General features: G+C 50.9%; 1 protein-coding gene across 1 annotated transcript in view; it reads left to right on the top strand.

Moving 5' to 3' along the window:
• Window positions 1-22934, top strand: part of TCERG1L (transcription elongation regulator 1 like) — a 218398-nt gene that overhangs the window by 174916 nt on the left and 20548 nt on the right. The window contains exons 8-9 of the mRNA XM_004050284.5: window positions 1321-1390; window positions 18928-19063. Of these exons, the coding sequence (XP_004050332.5) occupies window positions 1321-1390; window positions 18928-19063 (206 nt within the window). The remainder of the gene's footprint in view (window positions 1-1320; window positions 1391-18927; window positions 19064-22934) is intronic.

Below are 22934 nucleotides of genomic sequence, written 5' to 3'. Positions count from 1 at the left end.
ACACACTGCACCCCGGTACTGCTACAGCACCCTTTGTGGTCCTGTGGCTCGTGGGCAGGGGTGACCATGAGCTGCCTGGGCAGCTCAGGTGGCGGAGGCCCCACAAGGATGATGCAGCATGACTGCGATGAGCCGGGGCTTCCAGAGCCTGACCCTCTCCTCTTACCAAGGGCCCCATGCTGCACATTGAAAACAAGCCTGTAAATAGATTTGAACTGTGAGCTGGTAACAGAGCCATTATTGGGATTCTAAAAACAGGTGTAGGGAGAATTGTCGGGTTTTATAGAAAGAAAATGTGCGGAGGCCCCTGCAGTTGTTGAAACTGATGTCTTTTCTCATCAACTCTGCGCTCATCCTAAGCTGAGTGCTGTTTTCATTGCAGACCCTCCCAGGAAGGAGGTGCAGGCTCAGCGGTCACTGGGAAGGTGGCCCAAGGCTGGATGGGAAGATGGAGGGAAGCTCTGCGCAGCCCAGACTAGTTTAGCCTAGCCCAGCCCAGCTCAGTTGGCCACCCAAGCTGGGCGGGGCGGAATGAGCCAGAGGTAGACACAGAATGAGAAGCAGGTGGGAGGCTGTTGTGATGCTCGGCACATGTGGAAGTCACTTCACCTGTCAGGGCAGAAGCGATGACACTCCAGACCATCTGCACGCTCATCTTTCCTCTTCCCTCCTGGAGAACCACAGGAAACACCAAAGCACCTTTTTACTCTTTCATTCCAAAAGTTCATCAAACATTTTCAGGGCTGACTGCCTCAGAATGGAAATAAGGGATCATGTCTTCAAAATCAATTTGGCTTTTGGAAGTAGATGGGCGTACATAGTGAGGCATGGCCACATGTGGGGTAGGGGAATCTCGTTATCTGTTGCAGTGGATGGAGAGGAGCTGAGCGTGGGCCTGTTGGAGGTACTGCTGGGGACCACCCTTCCCTGGGGCAGTGGCCGCAGAGGTGGCCCCAGTCTCATGGTTCCCTCTCAAGAACATGACATAGATTTGCTCATCCCCAGGCCTCGTCCTGAGGCTGAGCAGAGGCCCACCTGTAATTCTCCACCCCCCAGCCCCTCTGGAAGGCCCAGCACCTGCTAAACAGACAGTTTCTAAAGAGGACCTCTCTGCAGAACAGCACAGTCAGATTTCTGTTCTGCTGAAATGTAAAAGCATATGTGCCAAGAGGAAACTCGTAGGATTTCACATCAATCTTTAAGAGAAGCCTGTTGTCTTAATTTCTAGATAAGTCTACTTGAAAGTGAGTGTCACCTGGTGGTTTTGCCAAAGCCCTGAGCTCTGACAACTCTAACCCTGTTCATCTGATTTTCTTTCAGCTGACAACAGCGATGGGTCCAGTTCTGAAGACAACAGGGAAGACCAAGATGTGAAAACCAAGAGGAACCGGTAGGTGGCCGAGCTCTTCCCCAGCAGATCTTTCCCTGCTGTGTACTCAGGTGGTGTAGAAAGAAAAGGCATCATTTTGACCACATTGACTATGAGCAAAGAGCTAATTCAACCGCTAGACAGATGGTAAGAGGTTTCAGCTTCTGTCTTAGCAGTGTCCTGGGCACCTGCCGAAGCAGGTGTCTCGGAGGCTTGGGGCACTTCAGACACTGTACACAGGGCCTGCCACCCCCAGCCTACCCAGGCGCCCACATGCTCAGCCCTGCTGTGTTTCCAGAGTCCTGTAGGAGTGGTCATGGGGGCCAGGTGCATAGGAGGTGCCATGTGCTGTGTCAGAGGTTAAGTTTAGGGGTCAGGCAGCCCTGGCTTGGTGCTGCAGCTCTATGTCTTGCCTGCTTGATGACTTTGGGCAAAGTCAGCCAACCCTGATCTCAGATTTCTCATGTATAAGATGAGGCTTTGCAGAGGCCCCAGTGGGCCTTGGGACAGGTGGATGAGATGATGCCTGCATACCTGCAGGGTGCACACAGCCAGTGGGAAGCTCTCCTTCCAAGTCGCTGGTCACGGTTCGATTTTGGGAGTTGCCATGCACCGAGGTAGGGAATCCCTGTTTTCCATCAAGTTGGGGGATGGCTCCTGCCCTTTAACCCCTCCTGTGTGGCTGCTGGTCTGCCCTGCCTTGCCTGTGAGTTTCAGATAAGGGGGTGAATGTGGAAGTGTGTGTTTAAGTTCCCCAGAACAGGGAGACGGAAGGAATGCTGTGGCTGCTGGGCCCCATGTTTGGCAGAGAAGGGTGGGGAGGACCCTGAAAGGCAAATCAATAAGGGACACTTCCCAGGCTTTTCCTGAGCTGGGCTGTTATTGGCCCCATGATGCCTGGACGTTCTGTTGGACCCTGGGTCCTGCCACAGCCCACAGGTGCGTTCATCCTGCACCAGACTCCTGCATCAGCCCTGCTCATGGGATACCCTAGGCCTGCAACAAGAACCCAAATGAAGTGGTCAGGAATCTCAGTGTCGTATGCATTTTCTCTTTTAAAAAATGTACTTTTGCAATAAAAAGTATTTGCCACAATGAAGGGAAAACAAAATCTTGACTCAGAGCCTGTGCGCATTCTCACATTTTCAGTCCTTGTGACTTTTTAGCAAAGGACAGAAGGATGGTAAGGAAGAGAGAGGAAGAGGGAGCAAGAGCTGGGCTTGAGGGTGCCTAGCAGGCCCAGCAGCCAGGGCGGTCAGGGCAGACTCTTCTCTCTGCTGGGTGCCGATGGAGCCATGAACAAAACACGTAGAACTAGACCTGAGTGGTTCGATAATAGGCAGACACCACAGAACTTTCAGGAACAATGCAAAGAAGAATAACAGTGTCTTCCCCAAGCCAGGGAGGTGATCAGGTAGGAGGTAAAGGGCTCTCCTCCCCCAGTGCTCCTGCCGCCTGGTCCCACAGCACGTGGAAGCCTGTGAGCCACTATTTGGGGAGGTCTAGGGCCGCACGTGGCAGGGCAGAGGCTCACTGGCTGTGGAGGGAGGACGCCTCCCACCCACAATCTCCTGGGCAGCTGTCTTCTTGCTACCCCAAATCTCCTCCTTAGAAAGTCACTTTTGGGGGCCAAAGGATGCTGTGTGGGCCACAGGGGATGGACAAGGAGCACCTCTGATGGGGGCCGAGGGCTCCAGGAAAGGGCCCAGTGTAGCCTCTCTGATTTTACCGTCACACGTGGACCTCAGCTAAGCTGGTCTCTGCTGATCTTTGGATATGTGTGCTTAATTTAAAACACAAGATGAGCTTCCTGAGGCACAGGAAACATGGAATGTGGCCATGATTTGATGAATTTTGAACTTGTGTGGGAGGCGGGATCCGAAGCAGCTGGGCTGTCCGCCTCATCACCCGGCTGCACTCCCCATCCCGTGGGGCTGGCCTCAGTTCCCAACAGTTGGCATTTCAACAACATTGAAACGCTAATTTTAGTTTTAATCATCTGAATGACTTCCGTCACTGAAAACCAACTTTGAAACATGCACGGATGTTTTGCATGGAGCTGCCTCCGTTTTGGCAGCTGTTCATTTCCATGTTGGTTCCAGCCTTGAAGATTCCGTGGGAGAGGAAGACTCTCGGGGAGGCTGGGGCCCCCTCAGATCTGAGAGGAAATGCTTTGGCGTTCATTCTGCAGCCAGCCCGAGGACTGAGCACCCCCATCCCGTCCTGCGCATTCATTCATGAGCCGGTTTACAAAGCCATGCCCTCTGTTTGGAAGCTTCACCATAGGGCAGGTTTTCCCAAAGCTCTTCCGAAGCACCAACCTGCACACCCCCTGCTCAGAGCGAATCGCCCCAGGCCGGGTGAACCATCAGCATCAACGTGGCATTTTGATCCCTCTTTGGGAAGGTTATTGTCAATAAGTCCATGTACTCCTCAAGCTCCTAGCTGCTTTTATGTATTTCTGTGTCGCAGAATCTGGCCCAGATAGTTAGAGAACATGCCTCCAGGGGGCCTGCTGAAATCTGTTCATTTGGACCTGCCCTTTTTGTGTGGATAGCGTAATTTTGCCTCATCAAAGAGCACTTAAAATTCTCCTGCAATGTGTGACTCATCAGCAGCCTGATTATGATGTTTAAGAAACAAGCAAATAAGCTGTGATGATGATTGTTTTGGACACCGGCCTCTACTCCCCACATTTCTTGTGAACCCTGGCACAATCGATACACATTTTGGGCACTCATGCACAGATGGAATTAAATCGATTGTGACAGTGATTCAGGTCCACATGAAACTTTTCCTGAAATTCTCTCGGAGGAGAAATATGTCACAATGACAAGCATTCAAATTACTGAAATATTCTAATCTACGTGGTGAGTGTCACTTCAAATAGCTTGTTATTTACTATTTAGAGGGATGCATTGGCGAAGACCATGCATCTTCCCTGGGCCTGGAAAATAGATTCATGACCGCTCGGCCCCTTCCTGCTCAGGGCCTGGAGGTGTTGCCAGTTTCTGATGAATGGGTCTTTTCATAGTTCAGACCTGCTTTGATCTTTGGTCTTCTGACTTTATAACTCTTTCAAATGGGCTCTGGGGAGCATTCCCGTGAACAGTTGCCTCCCTCCTATCCCCCTGACCTCACGTGTGCAGGGTGGTGGTCTCTGCTGAGTGGTATCACTGCAGTTGCCTCCCGCCTTCTCCTAAGAATGAACACCTGAGCATCAGAAACCTGGACACCGCGGCTCGAATCACACCTGTGATTTCTGGAATTGCTGCAGTGTTTTGAAGTGGAAATATATTTTCTTAAGTCATCAGATTGTTTTGTGCGGCTGTGGCCCAGGGCTTGTGAAATGCACAGTGTAGCTTGCATGGGTGCTCATGGGAATGCCCCACCAATTTGCTTCCTTTCCAGAAGGTGGGCATGTTTTCAGTACTCTTTTCATATAATTCAGTTACCCCATATTTATGGTGTCATTAGGGTTTGCCGGGGGGTTGATGCCTGTCCCTGCACGGATGCAGAGATCACTGGGGGAGTCGGTGACTTCCCCACTGAACTGACCTAACCTGTTGTATTAGTCCATTAGTCAGTGACTCCCCCACCACTGATCAGTGGGGGAGTCAGTTTCCCCCAAAACTCAGTACTTTCTCCACAAGGCTGGTTGTCAAATATTTGGCTCACTGTATCACCACTTGGAGGTATCAATTTATCACAATCTCAGGTAGTTTCCTCTCCCATAAGAGAACGTATTTGTTCTGTATTATGAGAAATGACAGGTTAACTCTTCAGCGTGATCATCACTTCTGTGGTAAGAAATGCTCAACTTGAACGAGGAGGAAGAGAGGGTCAGAGCAGATCACAGGATGACAGGCAGAGGGACACAGGGGCGTGGGCCCTGAGGGGACAGCCAGGATGGAAGAAGCCAAAGAGGAAATGGTCACATGAGGGGGACACAGGTGACGTGATTTTCCTCTGGCTGTCCACCTAACCCTCATCTGGAATTGTAATCCCTATGTGATATGGTTTGGCTGTGTCCCCACCCAAGTCTCATCTTGAATTATAGCTTCCATAATTCCCACGTGTCATGAGAGGGACCCAGTGGGAGGTAATTGAATCACCAGGGCAGGTCTTTCCCTGCCTGTTCTCATGATAGTGACTAAGTCTCACAAGATCTGACGGTTTTATAAAGGAGAGTTCCCATGCACACACTCTCCTTGCCTGCCGCCTTGTAACATGCGTCTTTCACCTCCACTGTGATTGTGAGGCCCCCCAGACCTGTGGAACTGTGAATCCATTCAACCTTTTTTTTTTTTCTTTTGTAAATCACCCAGTCTCGGATATGTCTTTATCAGCAGCCTGAAAGTGGCATGTGTCAGGGGAGGGGACTTGTGGGAGGCGATTGGATCATGGGGGCAGTTTCCTGCATGGCGGTCTCATGATAGTGCGTGAGTTCTCACAAGATTTGGTGGTTTAAAAGTTCGTGGAAGTCTCCCCCATCCACTCTCTCTCCTGCCACCATGGAAGACAGGCCTTGCTTCCTCTTCAACTTCCGCCAAGATTGAAAGTTCCCTGAGGCCTCCCGAACTATGCGCAACTGTGAGTCAATTACACCTCCTTTCTTGGTGAATTACCCAATCTCAGGTAGTTCTTTACAGCACTGTGAGAATGAACTAATACAACAGGTTAGGTCAGTTCAAAAGGTCCCAGGAGACAAGTGATTTCCATCAAAGCCGAACAGTTCCATTGTGATAGGAGAGACAGGTGGCGTAAGATGGTCCAGTGTGTGCTTAGCTGCCTGACACTGGGTTGAAAAGGCTCTACAAATATATGAAAAAACAAACATACCCAATTAAGGAGTAATCGTTATTTTACCTACTTATAACTTTTTATTATGGAAAAGTTCAACGTAAAAGCTGGAATAACACAGTTCGCCTCCACGCATTCATTTCCCAGCATCAACTCAAGGCCAGCGTTTTTCTGCTTTAGTCAGTGCCCCTCTAGATTAGTCTGAAACAAACCCCCAACATCATATAAATCTTACTTGTAAATATTCTAGAATATGATAGTACAATATAAGGAATTTTAAAATATAAGCATGGTAACATAGTCACATCTTAAAAAACAAATGATTCCTTAACATTATCAAATGGGCTTCCAGCCATGGTTTAAATTTCCTTGACTGTTTTTTTTTTTTTTTTTTTTCCTCTTAGAGGTTTGCTTTCATATCAGGACTAAGTCAGTTTCGGGTATTGCCCTCTGCTTCTCTCTCCTAAGCCTCTTTTAACCTGCTGATGTTTTCCCTTTTACGCTTCATTTTTATTTTCTTCATTTGTTTTTGAAGAAACAAGAGATTTTTTACAAATGTTGTGTTTCCCATCATTTGGACATAGATCATCGCATTCCTGGAGCATGGTTTGGACATAGATCATGCCTGGGGCTTGATTTAGGGGCTTGTTCTTCTGTCCCCTGTATTTCTGGTAAATCTGCCGTCAGATCCGAGCTTTATCCGGGTCAGGTTTGATTAGTGCTCTGGCAGGAGTAATGGTGGCTTTGAGTTCCTTCCATCAGGAAGCAGGTGATGTCGGCTCATCTGTCTTTTCGTGATGCAAGCAGATGATTTATCTTGATCTATGACTTCCTTAGAGATTGCTAAGTGCTAATCTCTTAATTCTGCCATTTTATTCACATTTACTAGCTTGCCTACTTTTATAAAGAGAAACTCACCCTCATAAACTATTGGCTCCCTCAAGGTATCGTTTAAACTGAAAACACACAATAAACACTTGATTCTTTCCTTTAAATATCAATTTCCAAAATACTGCATTGGTTCCCCAGTATCCTCGAAAGATGACCAACTTACTGTGAATTGGATGTAAACACAGCTGATGTTTTAGTCGATTTTAGTTACTATCCTTATCCTTTAGAAGACAATGATAGAACTAAATCTTGGTGATTCTTGGTTCGTTTTCCCAGATATGAGGTGTATCTTATAAAAATGTAGGTGGAGGCCTTTCTTCTGTAAGGGCATTTTCTTGAATTGCTTTCATGTCTGTTCTGTTTCGTGGCTTGGAGTCACCTGTGAACTGTTTGGTTCTCCCTCGGCTTCCTCCTGGGTCGCCTCCTTTGCACGCTGTTGACGCTTCATCATTATGCTCTTTCTGGATTTCCTCTTCCCTTCCTGCTTTCTATTCCTTCTATGACATCATTTATGACATTTATTCACTCTTGGGTTCGTTCTAGTTTATTCTTCATTTCCACTTTTTCCCTTTCATTTCTAATTATTTCCCAGATTTTCTCAGACTATTTTTCAAGTCTTTACTTTGACCAATATTCTTTTTTACTCATTTTAAAATAAGACATATGCTGATATTTTATAACATCTATTTTATTCTTTTAATATTTAGCTCCTTTTTGAATAGTCAGCTGAATTGTCATTCAGTGTCTGGGTGTGCTTCCCTGTGGTTCCTCTGCCACCTGGGGATGTTTCTCTGAGCATCCGTCCCTCTTGGTAGCGGTCTTGGTAGTGGTATGTGGGGTGGGACCATGGTGGTTCTCTGTCATCCCTGTTTAGATGAGACGGTGATAAGAGCAGTGGCCCCAGGCAGCGTGCCAGGTCTGTGGCTCTGGGATTCCATCCTAGAGTCTGCTATTGTGACATGGGCTGTGTCTTTGGGGGACCTGTCTCCAGGTGTGTGGTTCCGGGACTCCCTCCTAGAGTCTGTGATTGTGACGGGGGGCTGTGTTTTAGGGACCTGTCCCTTCGCTCTGCATTGCACTCTATCTGAAACTGCCCCTCCATTCCCTGGCATCTCTGTCTGTTGAGGCAGCTGCTGTACTGAGCTCACCAGTCTGTGTTTAGGGCCCAGTTTTATCTGGCATGAGATACTCCCAGGCCCTGCCCTTTCGAACTTCCTGGGCCACCTGGGCTTCTCCGAGGTTTGGACCCCGGAAGCCTTCTGCTCACGTCTGCCTCTGCTTCCCATCAGCCTCTTAGCCGCAGAGGCCCGGGGGCTGCCTCCTGGCCTGGGAATGCTGCTCATGACAGGGTCGCGGGCTGGCTGGTGCTCGGGGCCTGGGACGTGCCTCAGTCTCTGTCTCTGTCAGGGTTTGGCCTGGAGTTGCCCACGCACACTGGTGCTCCTGTGGGGTTCTTCACTCATCAGTGTGTGAAGATGTTGTCTATGGGCCTTTTGTTCTGTTTCTCTAACAATTCGGTGTGCTTAGACTCTGGGGAGATAAAAACACTTCCCCTCTGCCTTTGTGGTGTTTAGTTTCCTGCCATTTGTTTTTGTTTTAAATCTTAGAATTCCTTAGAATCCTGTGTCCTGAGATGCCTGTGACTGGGCTGATGTGTCTCCTTCAGTATTACCTAAAATCAACAGCTGGAGGCAGCAAGTAGAGACAAGAAAATAGGTTTTTGTTGTTGTGGGTTTTGCTTTTTCAGCGATTGATCAGCCTCCATCAGCTATGCCCCAAATTCTCAAGTCAAGGTGCCCTGACCGTCTCCCTCAGCTCTTGTCTGGCCCCGTCCAGAGTTTTGAGAGCTCTGAGACCAAGATCTCAGGTTGAGAGCTTTGGTAATTTTGCAAATGTTACCAGAAAACTACCTGCCAAAGGACAGGACGTGGCCTGGTGTCTGTGCTGCCCTGGGTGGAGGTAGGTGCTGCCTCTCTGGAGCCACCAGCATGAGTTCCCACATGAGGAGACTGCACAAGTTACAGGTGCAGAAACACGTCCTGGGGAGGTGCTCAAGGGCCTCCTAATTAATTGCTGGGGAAGCCTGGCAGCCGGCACTGAAGCCGGATGAACACGGTCCCCAGCAGAGTCTGTCGCAAAGCAGGACCTCAGGCCAGAGCTGCCGCCTTGCAGCACATAGCTGCCCTGCCTCCCGCAGCTGAGAGCTGGCTCAGAGCTGGAGCTTGCTGCTCACTGGGATTCCCGTGGCTCAGAGCTGGAGCTTGCTGCTCACTGGGATTCTGCCCCCAGCCAGAACGAGGCCACCAGCAAACCCTTTTCAGCAGGTGTTTCACCTTCTGAGTGGCTCATAAACCTCAGCTGGGAGAGACTTCAGCTCTTCCCAGGCCTTGGTGAGCCTGCCTCTCAGCATGGTGGACGGTCCAGGAGGCCACAGCTCCCATGGCCTGATCACTCCTCATTCTGCCACCTATCCCCAGCATGGCCCATGTGCCACAGCTACACGGACAGCAAGTGCACACGGGACAGATGAGTGTGGTCACACTGAAGACTGGGAGTGAGCTGTCCAGCCACGGTAGGGCCTGTCTGGCCTTAGGCAGAGCCAGGAATTGGTTTGTGATTCCCGGAAGAGGTGAAGTGAGCAGGGCAGAAGCAGGGGTGCTAGGCAGTCAGGAGCTGACCAAGCCGGAAAGGCCAACAGTGAGTCTGTGGCTGGGGCACAGGTCCCTGGAGATTCCAGGCAGCCCAGACCCCAGCTGGGAACTCACGATCGCTCCTCCAGGAGGATTTTGCATCTCTGCCCATCCTAGAGCCCCATCTCTGTGCACTGGGCAGTGTCATCTCTGCATCTCTGTGCACTGGGCAGTGTCATCTCTGCGTAAGAGCAGAGGAACAGCTGCTCCTGCTGAGTTCACCCAGCTGCCTGCAGGGTTCCTACTCAGGGCCAGCACCAAGCCCCACAGCCAGGGTTTTGCTGGTGACCATGATCCATCCTGGGGAGGCATCCATCTCGATGCCATCATTGGCTGTGAATCCTGACCATCCACGTGAGCAGAGCAGAGCTGGCGGAACCGACACCCCTGTGCTCCCATCTCACCCAGGGGCCTGCAGCCCACCCTGATTGATGTGCCGATCTTCCTTACAGCTGCCAGAGGCACGTTTCTGCACTGCACAGTGTCAAGGCTAAAAAACTAGAGAATACAGATCTTTCAAAGTTTGTCTCATCTGAAGACCATTTGTTACAACCACATGTTAGAATGTCTGAGGCCCCATAAGGCAAAAGATTCACAGAAACTTTGATTCCTGCAGAATTTCACATTGTGTCTAACACCAGATTTACAGCCTGGCAGTATTTTGATGATAAATTCCCAGCCCTCTTTGCTGGAAGAAAGAACAGTTTCTTCCCATCCGTAAAACAAAAAATAATAATAATGAGATGTCATCCGGATGAACAGAGGGCTGGAACCCAGCCTGGAGAGAACTGATGTGGATGATCAGAAGCTGCCAGAGATGATGAAGGTGAAGAATCATCACCACCACCATCATCATCATCACCATCATCATCATCATCACCATCATCATGGCCATTGTCACTATATCATCATCATCATCACCACCACCACCATCTTCCTCACCATCATCACTGTGTCATCACCATCACCACCATTGTCATCAAAACTATTTCTAGACCAGCCATTGTGTTAAATACCTTAAATGCATTAAGTCAGTTTTTCCACCTGGACAGTGGGGTTGTGCTGGTGATGAAATGAGGAGAAGGTTTGACACAGTGAGCCATCAGTGGATATAAGGGATTCTTCTTATTTCATTTAATTCTTACAAGCAAATCCCAAGTGGTTGCTACTATTATTATTTCCACTTTATAGAGGAAGAAATGGAGGGTTGATGAAATGAAGAGACTTGCTCGAGAACACAGAGCACACAGTGGGAAAGCCCAGGTTCCGAGCTCAGAGACCACGCATTTTATTAGCGCCCAGCGTTCCCTCCTCAGGTCACCCCTGCGATGCAGATCCTGTTGTTGTTGTTGTTGTTGTTGTTGTTGTTGTTGTCATTTGGGGGATAAAGAAGGTGGAGCTTGTAGAGGCTAGTGCAGTGCACATCCACAGACAGGCAGCGATGATGAGCCAAGCCAGCCAGGGTCCAGCCTTGCTTGGGTCTCAAAGTCTTGCTCTCTGCTCCTGCATGGCGTAGAGCTGAAAATATCAAAACCATAGCACACTTGCAAAAAGTCACCTTGTTTTATAAATTTTTCTGACAATTTTGTTCAATGAGAGTAGAACTCAGTGGCCACTCATTCAGAAGACTCACAGAAATGTGGCAATAATTCCATGCTGGACAAATTCCAGAAGCATGGCTCAGAAGGACAAGGTCTGCGGTGCCAAGACAAAGGCTGGGGTGGGGCCAGCCTTGGGGGCGGGGACTCCCTAATGGTATGAGAGGAAGGCTAGAGACCCTGGAACCTTGTTCTTTTAGAAAGTAGAATCTGGAGCTCGGCTGCATAGGATGCTAGTGGGTCTTAGGTGGGCCTTCCGCAGCTCAGGAGCCTGGCAGCGGGCCCTGTAATTACAGCCTTGGAGACCTGTCAGAGGCCAGAGATCTGTGGGATGGTCAAACCCTGACCAAAGGGCCAGGCAGTGTGTGCAGATGTGCATCATCTTGTAGCATCAGCAAGGCAAGGAAAGGAGCACACAGTGCTCCTTGGTCTACGCCACAGTGATTGACAGAAAAGTGTCCCCCACTCTACAGGAGCCTCTGCTGCGGGGACAGCCTGATGTCATGGCTTTACCTGGTCAGGCATCTTTTCCTCCAGGTGGCCTCCATCCGCTCATGCCCTACCTGGAACAACACATGATATTCAAAAATCCACCAAGGAAATCGTCACGGGGCAGTCTTGGATGTCCAGGACAATATTTCTAAAATGCATTTGAGAAGACAGGGGCAGGGTCTCGGCTCTGTGGGGTCCTAATGGGAATAACCGTGCACTCCAGAGGCAGCTCTGGGCAGGAACCTGCTCTCACCCTGGCTCCCCGGGTGCTGCCAGAGTTGTCTCTGCACTCCAAGGCTCAGAGCGGCCTCTGGCCGGGCAAGCAGAGAAGCGAGCGCTAAGTCAGGACTCAGGGCAGTCGGAGGCCAGGATGCGTCACTCTGCTCAGAGGCTCTGGGCTCCCGTGTCCCTGGGAGTGAAAGGTCACAGCCCTGCCATGGATGAGGAGACATCAGGATCTGCACCCTCGCAGACCTCTGAGCACTACCCCCCACACCCTCCCCTCACTGCCTCCTTGCCACTGTCTCTAGAACATTCTTAGATGCTCCTACCTTAGGGCCTTTGTATAGCTGAGCCCTGAGTCTGGAATGTTCTCCCAGATACCCCCAGGGCTCCTCACCTCTTCTCAGGATCTGCTTGTGGGTGTCCTGCCTGCCTTGTGATGGTCTCAGACCCTCCCCTCAGCTGCGTTCATTTGTTTGCTTTTTGTGACTTCCTGAGCATCCAGCATCTTTGATTACACCACCCAATTTACTTACTTGGTGGTATTGGTTATTGTTACTCTCTGTCCCTGCCTCTAGAATGTGAGCCTGGCGAGGGCAGGGGCCTGGGATCCTGGGGTTTGGAGCAGGGTCCGCTGCAGACATCAGCAGCCGCGTGCTAACCAAGGGGCCCCATGCAGCCCTCAGCAGGACCCTGCAGGTGAGCAGTGCTGTTCGGTCTCATGACAGCTGTGTGGGGCCGGTGGGTTCTGTAATAGATGAACGACCTGGGAGGCTCAGAGAAACGAGGCAGGTTGCCACAGTTGGGAGGACCCCTTGGAAATGCCTGCTGAATGCAATTGAAGCAAATTTGATTGCACCCAAGTTCTGACAGCAATTCTCTGACACCAACTGGGTGCCCTACAATTAAGTCTAATTCTGACACCAACCACCCAGAGATACTGCAGACCCCACAGGGGAAGGGCTCAGCCCCAAGAAGACCACCCCTACCTCAGACACCAGCTGCAAGTGGGTCCCCAGTCTACTTTCACATCTGTCTGACTTGGTTACAAATTATGGAGCTCTCACCACCCTCCTTCAAGTTTGATAATTTGCTAGAATGACTCAGAGAACTCACAGAAAGTGATATGCTTACGATTACAGTTTTATGATCGAGGTGACAACTCAGGAACAGCCAAATGGAAGAGACTCACGGGGTGAGACTGGGAAAGGTCCCAAGGGCAGGAGCCTCTGTCCCTCTGCATTTGTCTTGCTGCCAGTATGCTAATGTGTTCACCAACCAGCGCAATCCTGAACCTCATTGTTCAAGGGTTTTATTGGGGTTTTATTACAGACAAATGATTGATTAATTTATTGATCATTGGCGGGAAGATTGAATTCAATCTCCAACCCCTCTCCTCATCCTGGATGTCAGGTGGTGGGTGGGCCTGGACATTCCAACTCTCTAATCTTCAGGGCTGGTGTTTCCTGGCACGCCAGCCGCTTCCTTGAAACTAAGAACCCGGTGAGTGGCCTCATTAGTGTAGCTGAGGTGTGGTATGGTGGAGAGGTTTCCTTATGAATACCAAAGGTCATTTCTAGTGCTTAGGACGTTCCAAGAATCTTTTGGAGCTCTCTGCCAAGAACTGGGAGTAAAGACCAGATTAATTATTTATTATATCATAGGCCTAACATTTTAGGTTCCGAATCCACTCTTCCCAGCAAACCATTCTGCCAAAGGGCCCCTGGGGAGGCTGGCAGTGTGTGGCACGGTGCGGTCACTTGTTAGAAGTGAGGCTGCAAGAGACATCATTTATGATAAAACAAAACTGGAATGAGGGCTGGCACAGCCTCTGGAACCCTCCACAGACTGTCTGTCAGCAGGGACCCCTGATGGTGGTATGGCACCTGCAGGCTGAGACAAGACTATACCAGAGGCAGACCAGGGCTGAGGGGGCATCTCTCTCACTGTGCCCACACCTGGGCCTCACAGCTCATCACCAGCATGGGTGTGTGGCACTGTCCGTCTGCAGGACTGCAGCTGGGAGACCTGGCACCTTCAGACTGAGACAAGACTATACGGGAGGCAGGCCAGGGCCGAAGGGGCATCTCTGTCTCTGTGCCCATGCCCAGGCCTCACAGCCAATTACGAGCACGGGTGTGTGGAGCCGTCCGTCTGCAGGGCTGCAGCTGGGAGACCTGCTAGAGGCATCTGTCTGGCGCTTCCTGTGGAACATTTTTATGAACAAGCTGGATGAAGACACAGGAGGCCTGTTCATCAAATTTATAGGAACTGCAAAGTTGGGAGGCAGAGCTAATAAGTTGATGGCAGAGTCAAGATGTTTAAATATTTCATCAGGATGAAATTAACAGGATCACATTTGCATCATAGAATTGCGGTATTGCGAGGCATTTTCAGATCATCTGGTCGGAAGCATGTATCTTACCATGAGTAAGGTCCAGAGAGTTTCCATATTTTGGCCAAGGTTGTACAGCAAGTCATCCTCACCTGTAAGGCTCAGAAACACCTTGACCTCATCACACCTGCAGACAGGCCTCTCCAGAATCAGGTCCTCACTCACATGTCAGCACTTTCCCCACATCACATGGCAGCACCCTGGCAGAGTGACGCCATCTCAACCTGTGTCAGCGTCTATGTCTCTTCCCTGCTCGTGTTCTGTCTTGGAGCCATGGTCCACCAGAGTGTCTGCTGTTTCTGCAGAGTCTCTCAAATGATTGTGTTAGCGGGAACACCAACCAGAAGCCCCTCTGGCACTGACAGTCTCTGCACTGTGGATTTCAGCCCTGACACACCTGTGGTGGCTGAGGCTTCACGTGTGTGTAACTGTTTAATTCATGTCCCACTGGACTGTAAGCTCCTTGGGCAGTGAGGGGCTCCTTGTTCCAGCTACAGCCCCGCTGTGCCCAGTATGGGTGGACACACTGCACCTGCAAGCTGGAGAGGGAGGGAAGGAGGGGAGGAGCAGGAGGGGTTGCTCCGAGAGGTCGATGTGGACCATCTCACTGAATCCACGTGACAGCTCTAGGTGAGTGCTAGGACCACCTCAGGGGAGCATGCTGGGGCTGAAGGCTTCAGTGCATTTGCCCACGTAGAGGTTTGGATCTTGATCCATCCAGCTGGGCTGTCTGAGCCTCCATCCATCTGGGTAATGCTGTGATGAGGCACCTGGGTGTCAGCCTATGAGGGAATGGGTGGGTGCCTCAGCCTGGCTTGGGAAACTGAATATCACACATGCCATTCCTCTAGCCTGGAGCCAACAACTGCTTGGTGTTTGTCATTTCTCTGCCAGGGCAATGGTTCTGACCTCAGGATGGTTCTGCAGAAAGGATCTGGGTAGAGAGAAGTGCCTCTGAGGGTTTAGAGGTGAGCTCTGTGCCCACAGCAGGTGTGCACAGCCCAGGGCCTGAGTTCCCCCAGCCTCAGATGGATCATTAAAGTGTCTTGTTCACAAAGGGAAAATCATGGCTGGGGTTGCAGTGCCCAGAACTCAGCTCCACTGGGTCTTGGATTTGTGCATTTTACCGGATAATGTGCTGCCCTCTGCACATGGGCAAAATCAGAAAACCTCAGCTTTACAGACTTACCAGCATGGGACAGATGCACGCATGCGCACACACACAAGCTCACACACACACACGAATCATTAACAGATCAATTGGCAAGCTCACAGGCTGGGGGAAGGGACAGAACCAGGAGAAGAGAGCACCCCTACTTAGGGGTAGGATGGTCACCACACAGAAGGGAAGAAGGCAGGGAGGGGCTGACCCTGGGCGTGAGGGACCCCCGCCCAGGGCTATGGTGTCCAGATTTCAGGAGCACCTAGCCTGGTTAAAGGTTGGCCAAGACCAGGCCCCTTTCAACCTATACATTGGACCTGGAAAACTTCCCAAATCCACGGGTTACCTTAACGAGGCTTCTGTGATGCAGTAAGGCTACCTCTCTGGCTCGCAGCCTGCAGGGCTGGTGCACACCAATTAGTGTGTCCTCGGGGACGCTGCCTCTACCAGCAGGAAAACCGTGGGTTGAGCTATCTTTACTAAAAGTATTAGAATTTACTTTTTGTTAAAGGTACAGAACTCATTCAGCCATAAGAATATCAAAAATATATTTAGCTAGTTTGCATTTGCTTTTGACCGATTCTAACTGAACGGATAGCCATTTGGAAGGCGTGCGGCAGCCCTGCACAGAGTATTGCGCTGAATAAGCTCCAACACACCATCATCGCGCAGTCAGAATGCGCCTGTTCTTCTTATTTCAAGTTGCAACAATACAGGCCTTGTTTCACATTTCTATTTTTAACTAATGAAAATTTATTACAGGGAAATCCTAATGATACCCTTTGGAATATGATACAATTGGAAATCCACTGGTAATATTCTTTTCTCAAAATTCCGTGTAATCGCATAAGAAGCAGAGAATGTAAATTCTCCTGGAATAGCTGGTCTATCAATACAGTTCTCTAATGGGCTGAACAATCTTTTTGTTTCTTTGCACATTTTGTATTCGTTGGGATTAATCCATATTACAGCCGCTGTGAATGAAAACCTCTTGTTAGACATAAGGCATTGTATATTCTCAGTACATCCTAAACATGGTACTAATGAATTTCCCAGGACCTCGGACAGACCTGCCAAGTGAGGAAACACTTCTCACCTGGCAGGTGTTGGGAGGCCTGGATGGCCGGGTCTGGCCACTAGATGACCTTTTCCTGTTTGCCACCTTACCTCCTCTCCAAATGAGGAAGTAGTGTAATCTTTACCTAGCATCCAGACCTCCTGGGGGAGACCCATGTGGGCCACATGAGCCTGCGTGGTGGGAGCTGTCCTGTACATTGCAGGACATTTCACAGCATCCCGGGTCTCCACTCCCAGGTGCTGGTGACATCTCCCCAGTTGTGGCAGCCACAAATGTCTCCAGACCTTACCAAATGTCCCCTGGGGCAAAATCATCCCCAGTGGAGAACATGGTGCTATCGTCCAAACCAGAACTGGACAGTAGTTAAAGCCGTAAAAACAGATTATATTCAAGACTGTTGCAAAGGAGGAAAAGAGACCAGGCTCAATTCCAAATTTGGCATGGAAAAGCAGGAATTGATAGCCACGGTCAGGGTTGGGGGTCAGTGGATGGAAAATTACCAAGAGCAGACCTCAGGGATTGGGGGGTTTTGGCTGAACCAACCTCAGCAGATTCTTGCTGAGTCAGATCTGGGGCATGGCAGAGGATGAGAAATCTGGTAAGGTGTCCAGGTGAGCAGATTAAGGGAAGGGTAGGGAAGACTATGGCTAATCAGTTTAGCAGGACCCTTGCTCACATTGGGCAATGCAAAGGTGAGCATGAAGTTCAGAATCCTAGGCCTACTGAGAAGTTCAGTGGAGCCTGGGGAGACTGTGGCCCAGGAGAGACTCTTACCTCTAGACCAAATCAGAAAGCCCAGACTACGGTTCGAGAAACTCACAATCCAGATCCCAGGGTGAGCTGGTTTTGAAAGGAGCAGGTAAGGCCCATGCCTTTAGATGTACATGCCATTCCTACATCTCCAAGCACTTAGGGAGCTCCCAGAATGTAGGAGGCCCTAAGCCACTGCTTGTGAGAGGACTGCTCTTCATGATTGCTGGCTGAGCTTGACCTAAGTGCAGCTGAAAATAAGGGAGCTCTCAGATGGGTGGTCTGATGCCATGGGTAGGTGTGGGAGCAGGGCCAGGCCAGGGAGCAGGTCCACGAGGGCTCAGCATGGTCAGAGTGAGGGTGCGCCAACCCAGCGCGGGTTGAGTCTGCCCGTCCTGGAGAACAGGCTGCATCCTGAGGGGCGGGTGGCAGCCGATGGACCTGCTCCCAGGCAGGGCCAGGGTTGGGAGGAGGGGAAGCCAGACACAAGAAGAACGGCGTCTGCATTTGGCCAGACACGTTCTTCCAGCAGCAAACACTTTGTTGTTTCAAAAGGATATTTCTAGATGCTTCTTAGAATCCAGTGTAGAACCATAAAGAGATCTATCCACATGCAGTTCAAATAATGCAAGGGGGAGAGTTGGTACTTGAAAAAGGCAGGCCTCTAGCATTTCTTCCGTAGGAGTAGGGTCCCGCCTCCCTGCCCGTGTGGTTCGGAAGGGAGTGCTGGTCAGCTGCCCAGCCCGGCATGGTCAGCTCGTGGGGCCCCTCCCTTCCTCCCCACCCTTGGTTCCACCTTGTGCAGCTCCTGCTGCTGCCCACAGTGTCCGGGGCCTTGGCAGGGGCCACCCCTCTGCTGCGGGAGGGAACTTCTCCAGGGCCCCTGGGTGATCCCATTCTCCACTGTCCTCTGTGCCTGGGGAGGGTTCCCAGCCTCCTTCTTTGTCACTGAAGTTTCCCTTTGGGGTTAGATCTCAGGACATAGATGGTTCTGCACATAACTGTCTTCCAGGCATTTGTCCAGAACGAAGGGGCCATGAGTGAGTGAAATGGTTGTTCAGATGAAAAGCCTGCTCCTTACCCCTCCATGACTCCATCTCTGCAGCAGCACCTGAGGCCCAGCTTCCCTGCCATGGGCCGTGGGCAGCACGGGGACCTGGAGCAAGGGCCTGCCCAGGAGACATGCCGGTTGGCAGCCAGTGTATGTTTCCACCTGCACCTGAGCTGCAGCTTCTCACAGCCGGGCCCGGGGCTGGGGCTTCAATTCCAGCCTCCCACCCTGAACACAGCCAAGCCCCGTGCCTGCCAAGAGCAAATATGCCATTTTTGCACCGGAGACCGCCTCAGGCTTTATAAAGAGTTGTCAAGGAGACTGTGCTTCTGAAAGTTACCTTAAGGAGGGTTTGTAAAGGTTGCAATAAAAACCAGCTGGGTCCCCATGAGTGTGTCTAACTCTCTGCGTCTTGTGTCCCTGAAGGACCGAAGGCTGTGGGAGTCCCAAGCCAGAGGAGGCAAAGAGAGAGGACAAAGGCACAAGGACGCCGCCCCCGCAGATCCTCCTGCCCCTGGAGGAGCGTGTGACCCACTTCCGAGACATGCTGCTGGAGAGAGGGGTAAGGCTCTGCGGCAGACCCTGGGGAACAGCAGCTGAGTGGCCGTCCCTGCCTGAGGGTCGCCTCCTCCTCACTGAGTTCATGATCAGGCTGAGTGACTGTCCTGGCCTGAGCGATGTTGTGTCCTCCTTACTGAGTTCCTGTTCAGGCTGAGTCACCATCCCAGGGCCTGAGGGATGCTTCCCCCTTACTAAGTTCCTGACTGTGCTGAGTGAGGGGCAGGTGCTAAGTGAGTGGAGGCTGAGGGGCAGCCAAAGTAGAGAGGAGGTCCTGCTTCGCCTCTGAAAGGAGAAAGGGGCCTTTGTGATTTCTCCTGTGGGCGTGAGGCCTGAGAGGCCGGCAGGTGGGGTCCACCGGGAGGCCGGGTCCTGGGTGGCCTGAGGGAGCACCCACTGCACAGATGGGGTTCCTGTGGGAGCTGGGCCAGTCGCGGTGCCCGACCTCACTGTGCAGCTTCCCCATGGGGTTATCTATCCATCCTACCTAGTGGTACTCCCTCCCTTCAGATGAACGTGACTGTTTTTTAAATAAAATTAAGGTATCTTCAGTGTAGCTGATTTCCAAATCTCACTTTGAATTGGGGGTCGGGGGGATTTTGTATTCAGATCTCCTTTCCATGACTATCATTTCCTGCTTTGGCTTTGGGTATAAAATGAGCCAGAGGCAGTGTTTCAGCCCGGTTGGATTTCCTTACAAAATAAGGCTGACTGCAGACGGCAGTGGTGGGCCCCACGTGTGAGGATATTTATAATGAACACGCAAATGGCCTTTCAGACTTCAGAGCAGGTTTCCTCTGCAGCCAGCACCCACCCCCCCAGGCTGCTTCCTCTCCTCCCACAGCTGGTAACTCCCAGGGTCCTGGAGAGGGGGCAGGGGTGGAGCTGCCATGGGGACCCAGCTCCCTGCAGAACAGAGAGGTCTGAGCAGAACCCTCACAGGGTTAGTTAGGGCTGGGGTGCTGTCCTGGGTCTGGGTTAAGCCCTGGGGGAACAGAGAACATTGAGCAGGTCCTACCCCTTAGGAATTATATGGAGGAAGGAGCTGGTCCCACCCACCCCTAGGGACACCTCTCCTCCAAAGCCCCTTGAATTTGAATGCGTGCACCTGTTTATGTATTTCATCATTTACTCAAAGGTAAAACACAGCCCTGGGCCTCAGGGAACCAGAAGGAAAAGTGGGGGTGTGAGCTGGTGACTGCGATGCCCCGTGTCAGGCCTGAATTAACACATGTGCTAAGAGGCACAGAGCGCGACATGGACGCGCGCCTGTGGAGCTGGCCCTGGCGCGATGTGGACGCGCGCGTGTGGAGCTGGCCCTGGCGTGACGTGGACGCGCGCGTGTGGAGCTGGCCCTGGCGTGACGTGGACGCGCGCGTGTGGAGCTGGCCCTGGCGCGATGTGGACGCGCGTGTGTGGAGCTGGCCCTGGCGTGACGTGGACGCCTGGGTGTTGGTTTGTTTTTCCAAAAATGTTATTTTAAAAGCTATTTTTACTAGGCTCAAATTTTGTTTGAAAACAAGACTTTAGTCCCTCCCTCTTCTGCCCCCGGGGCTTCCTGCCCTCCTCCTGCTCTTGGCATGAGGGTCTTTGTTGTAGTTTCTCCTAACTTGGTCTCTGCAGAGTGGTGAAAAGCTCTAGCCCTGCCCCGGGGGGCTCCAGGGGAGGTGCCGCCGGGTGATCACCGTGTGCCTTCACGGACTCTTCTTTATCCTGGTGGATGGCCTGATGTCCAAGTGTCCAGCCAGTGACTAGGCGGCCCTCTCACAGGAAACTTGCCTATATCGGCACATGCCCTGGCGGCAGTGTCTTACCAAAATAGCCACCTTCTAGGAGAGCCCTGCCTGGGAGCAGGGTCAGGTTCAGGGGTGTCATTGGGCGAGAGGCAGGAGAGGCCGTTTTGTGACCCACAGGTCCACGTGCAGGCAGTTTCCCGGTCCTTACTGCCGTGTCCCTCGGACTGCACGGCCCTTGTGGAAATGGCCGTAATTCTGAGTTTCTGAATAGGCCTGGCCAGGCTGGCCTGGTGGGATTATCGGGCAGGAGACATGACTCGTGTTTGCTGAAACATGATGGCATCGTGAACATTTGGGAAATAGGAATAAACATTCCTTTTATCTTACTAACGTCCAAGTTTTCCATCTCTTTGTTTTGGAAATGAGCCAGGCCCAATTTACCAACACAGTTTTAAACTAACCTACTGCTCGAGAGGCCGGCCTTCCTTTCCCGGGCAGGGATGCTATCAGACTCAGTTTACACGGCCTCTTGAATTTCTCTCAATGGCCTTGGTTGAGAGATTTTACTAATGAGATTTTCAGGGCCTTTTTACCCCGTTTAGGGTGGGTGATTCGTTTCAACTTTTTCTTCTCAGGTTATTATACAGGAATCAGCAAAATCATCTGAATGTGAAGCGCTAACCACTTGTGTGTTTACCCCGAGAGAAAGGGTCTAGGGTGAAGCCTGGTCCTGTGTCTTACGAGGATTTTCAGGAGAGGCCCACATACACAGAGCTCATGAGTAGAAAAGATCAATCCACATTTACTGCTAATATTATAAAGCAATGCCACCATTTATGACTTTTCAGCTTTGTAAAATATGCTGGCAGATTTGCTCAGGCTGAGGAGAATTTGATAGCTAAACCATAAGGTTTCTAGCTGCTTAACAATGAGGCATAGAAAGGTCACTTTTTCATGGACTGAGTGATTAATACGATTTTTTATTGCATTTGTTCAATACTTCAGTTCAGAAATTCATGTACTTGTGGAGTGATGAAGGGCGGACCCTGTGGTTTTTAGTAGTTTAAAAAGGGCAGAGTTTGGGCCCTGCCATGGGGATTGTGCCCTGGGGCAGCGGGATGAAGGTTTTGTGGTTTTGTGGCATGTAAATGATGGTTCAGCAGAAGGTTTGTTTTTTGTTTTGTTTTATTGTGTTTTTCCTTGCTAGTACAAATCCCAAAGAAGCTTTCTTTTAAAACTTTAGTCCATCAGGAGCAAGTTTAATTGAACAGCAGGTTATTAATTTAATCCTGCTGCTTAGGTAAACACATTAGAGACATTTTATTGAGAACATTTTCCTTGTGTAAAGTATCTCTCACAAGCAGGTGATGCTCACCCAGGGGCCAGGAGAGAAAGTCCTTTTGAGAATACTCTATTTTGACTTAGGGACTCAGGGGCTGTCCTGGTCCTTTTCAGGGGTCTCTTTGCAGGTGATCCTGGGCCAGCTTCCCAGCAATGCCCAGCCTCGGGGACCCTGGCTGGCACTGTGCTGGGCTACACAGGAGAGCCCTGGGACCACATCTGCGATGGAGTGAGGGATTCACAGAGCAGGGTTCCTGCAGGCTTCGCTGTGACGGTTTCTCCTTGCGCTAAGATGGGTGTTGACAGCGAGGCTGTGGGGTGAGTGGGTACAAACCAGACAGAGGCCTCTACAGTCCCAGGCAGCAGGAAGAGCAGCCTTGCCCTGTCCATCTCCCCAGATGAGTAACATCTGGTGCCCTTCCCTCCCCTCAGACACAGGCAGCTCTGCCTCCCAGGAGCTTCACCAGCCTTCGGCCAGGGCACGCGTGCACAGCAAGGGCTAGACTGGCTGCCAGGGAAGGGGAGGTGCCTGTGCGGACAGCATCCTTGAAGGTGCCTTTGGGGAGTTGGCACTGCCCGCTCTAATTTCTGGAATGGGATTATACTTACGCTTAATGTGAAAGTAACCCTCAAAAGTAAGTGAAATCACCTGGCTATATTGTGGGATAACCATGTAAAATTGCATTTATTCACCAAAAATGAAAATAAAAAGCTGGTAAAATTCTCTGAGCACTGAAGATGGGGGTAGGCATTGATGTGCCACAAGGTAGGGTAACGCAGGGATGCAGAAGGAGGCCT

Source organism: Gorilla gorilla, chromosome 8, assembly GCF_029281585.2.
Source record: "Gorilla gorilla gorilla isolate KB3781 chromosome 8, NHGRI_mGorGor1-v2.1_pri, whole genome shotgun sequence".
Classification (NCBI taxonomy): Eukaryota; Metazoa; Chordata; class Mammalia; order Primates; family Hominidae; genus Gorilla; species Gorilla gorilla.
Note: the sequence above shows the minus strand (reverse complement) of the source record. Positions and strands in the feature narration are given on the sequence as shown.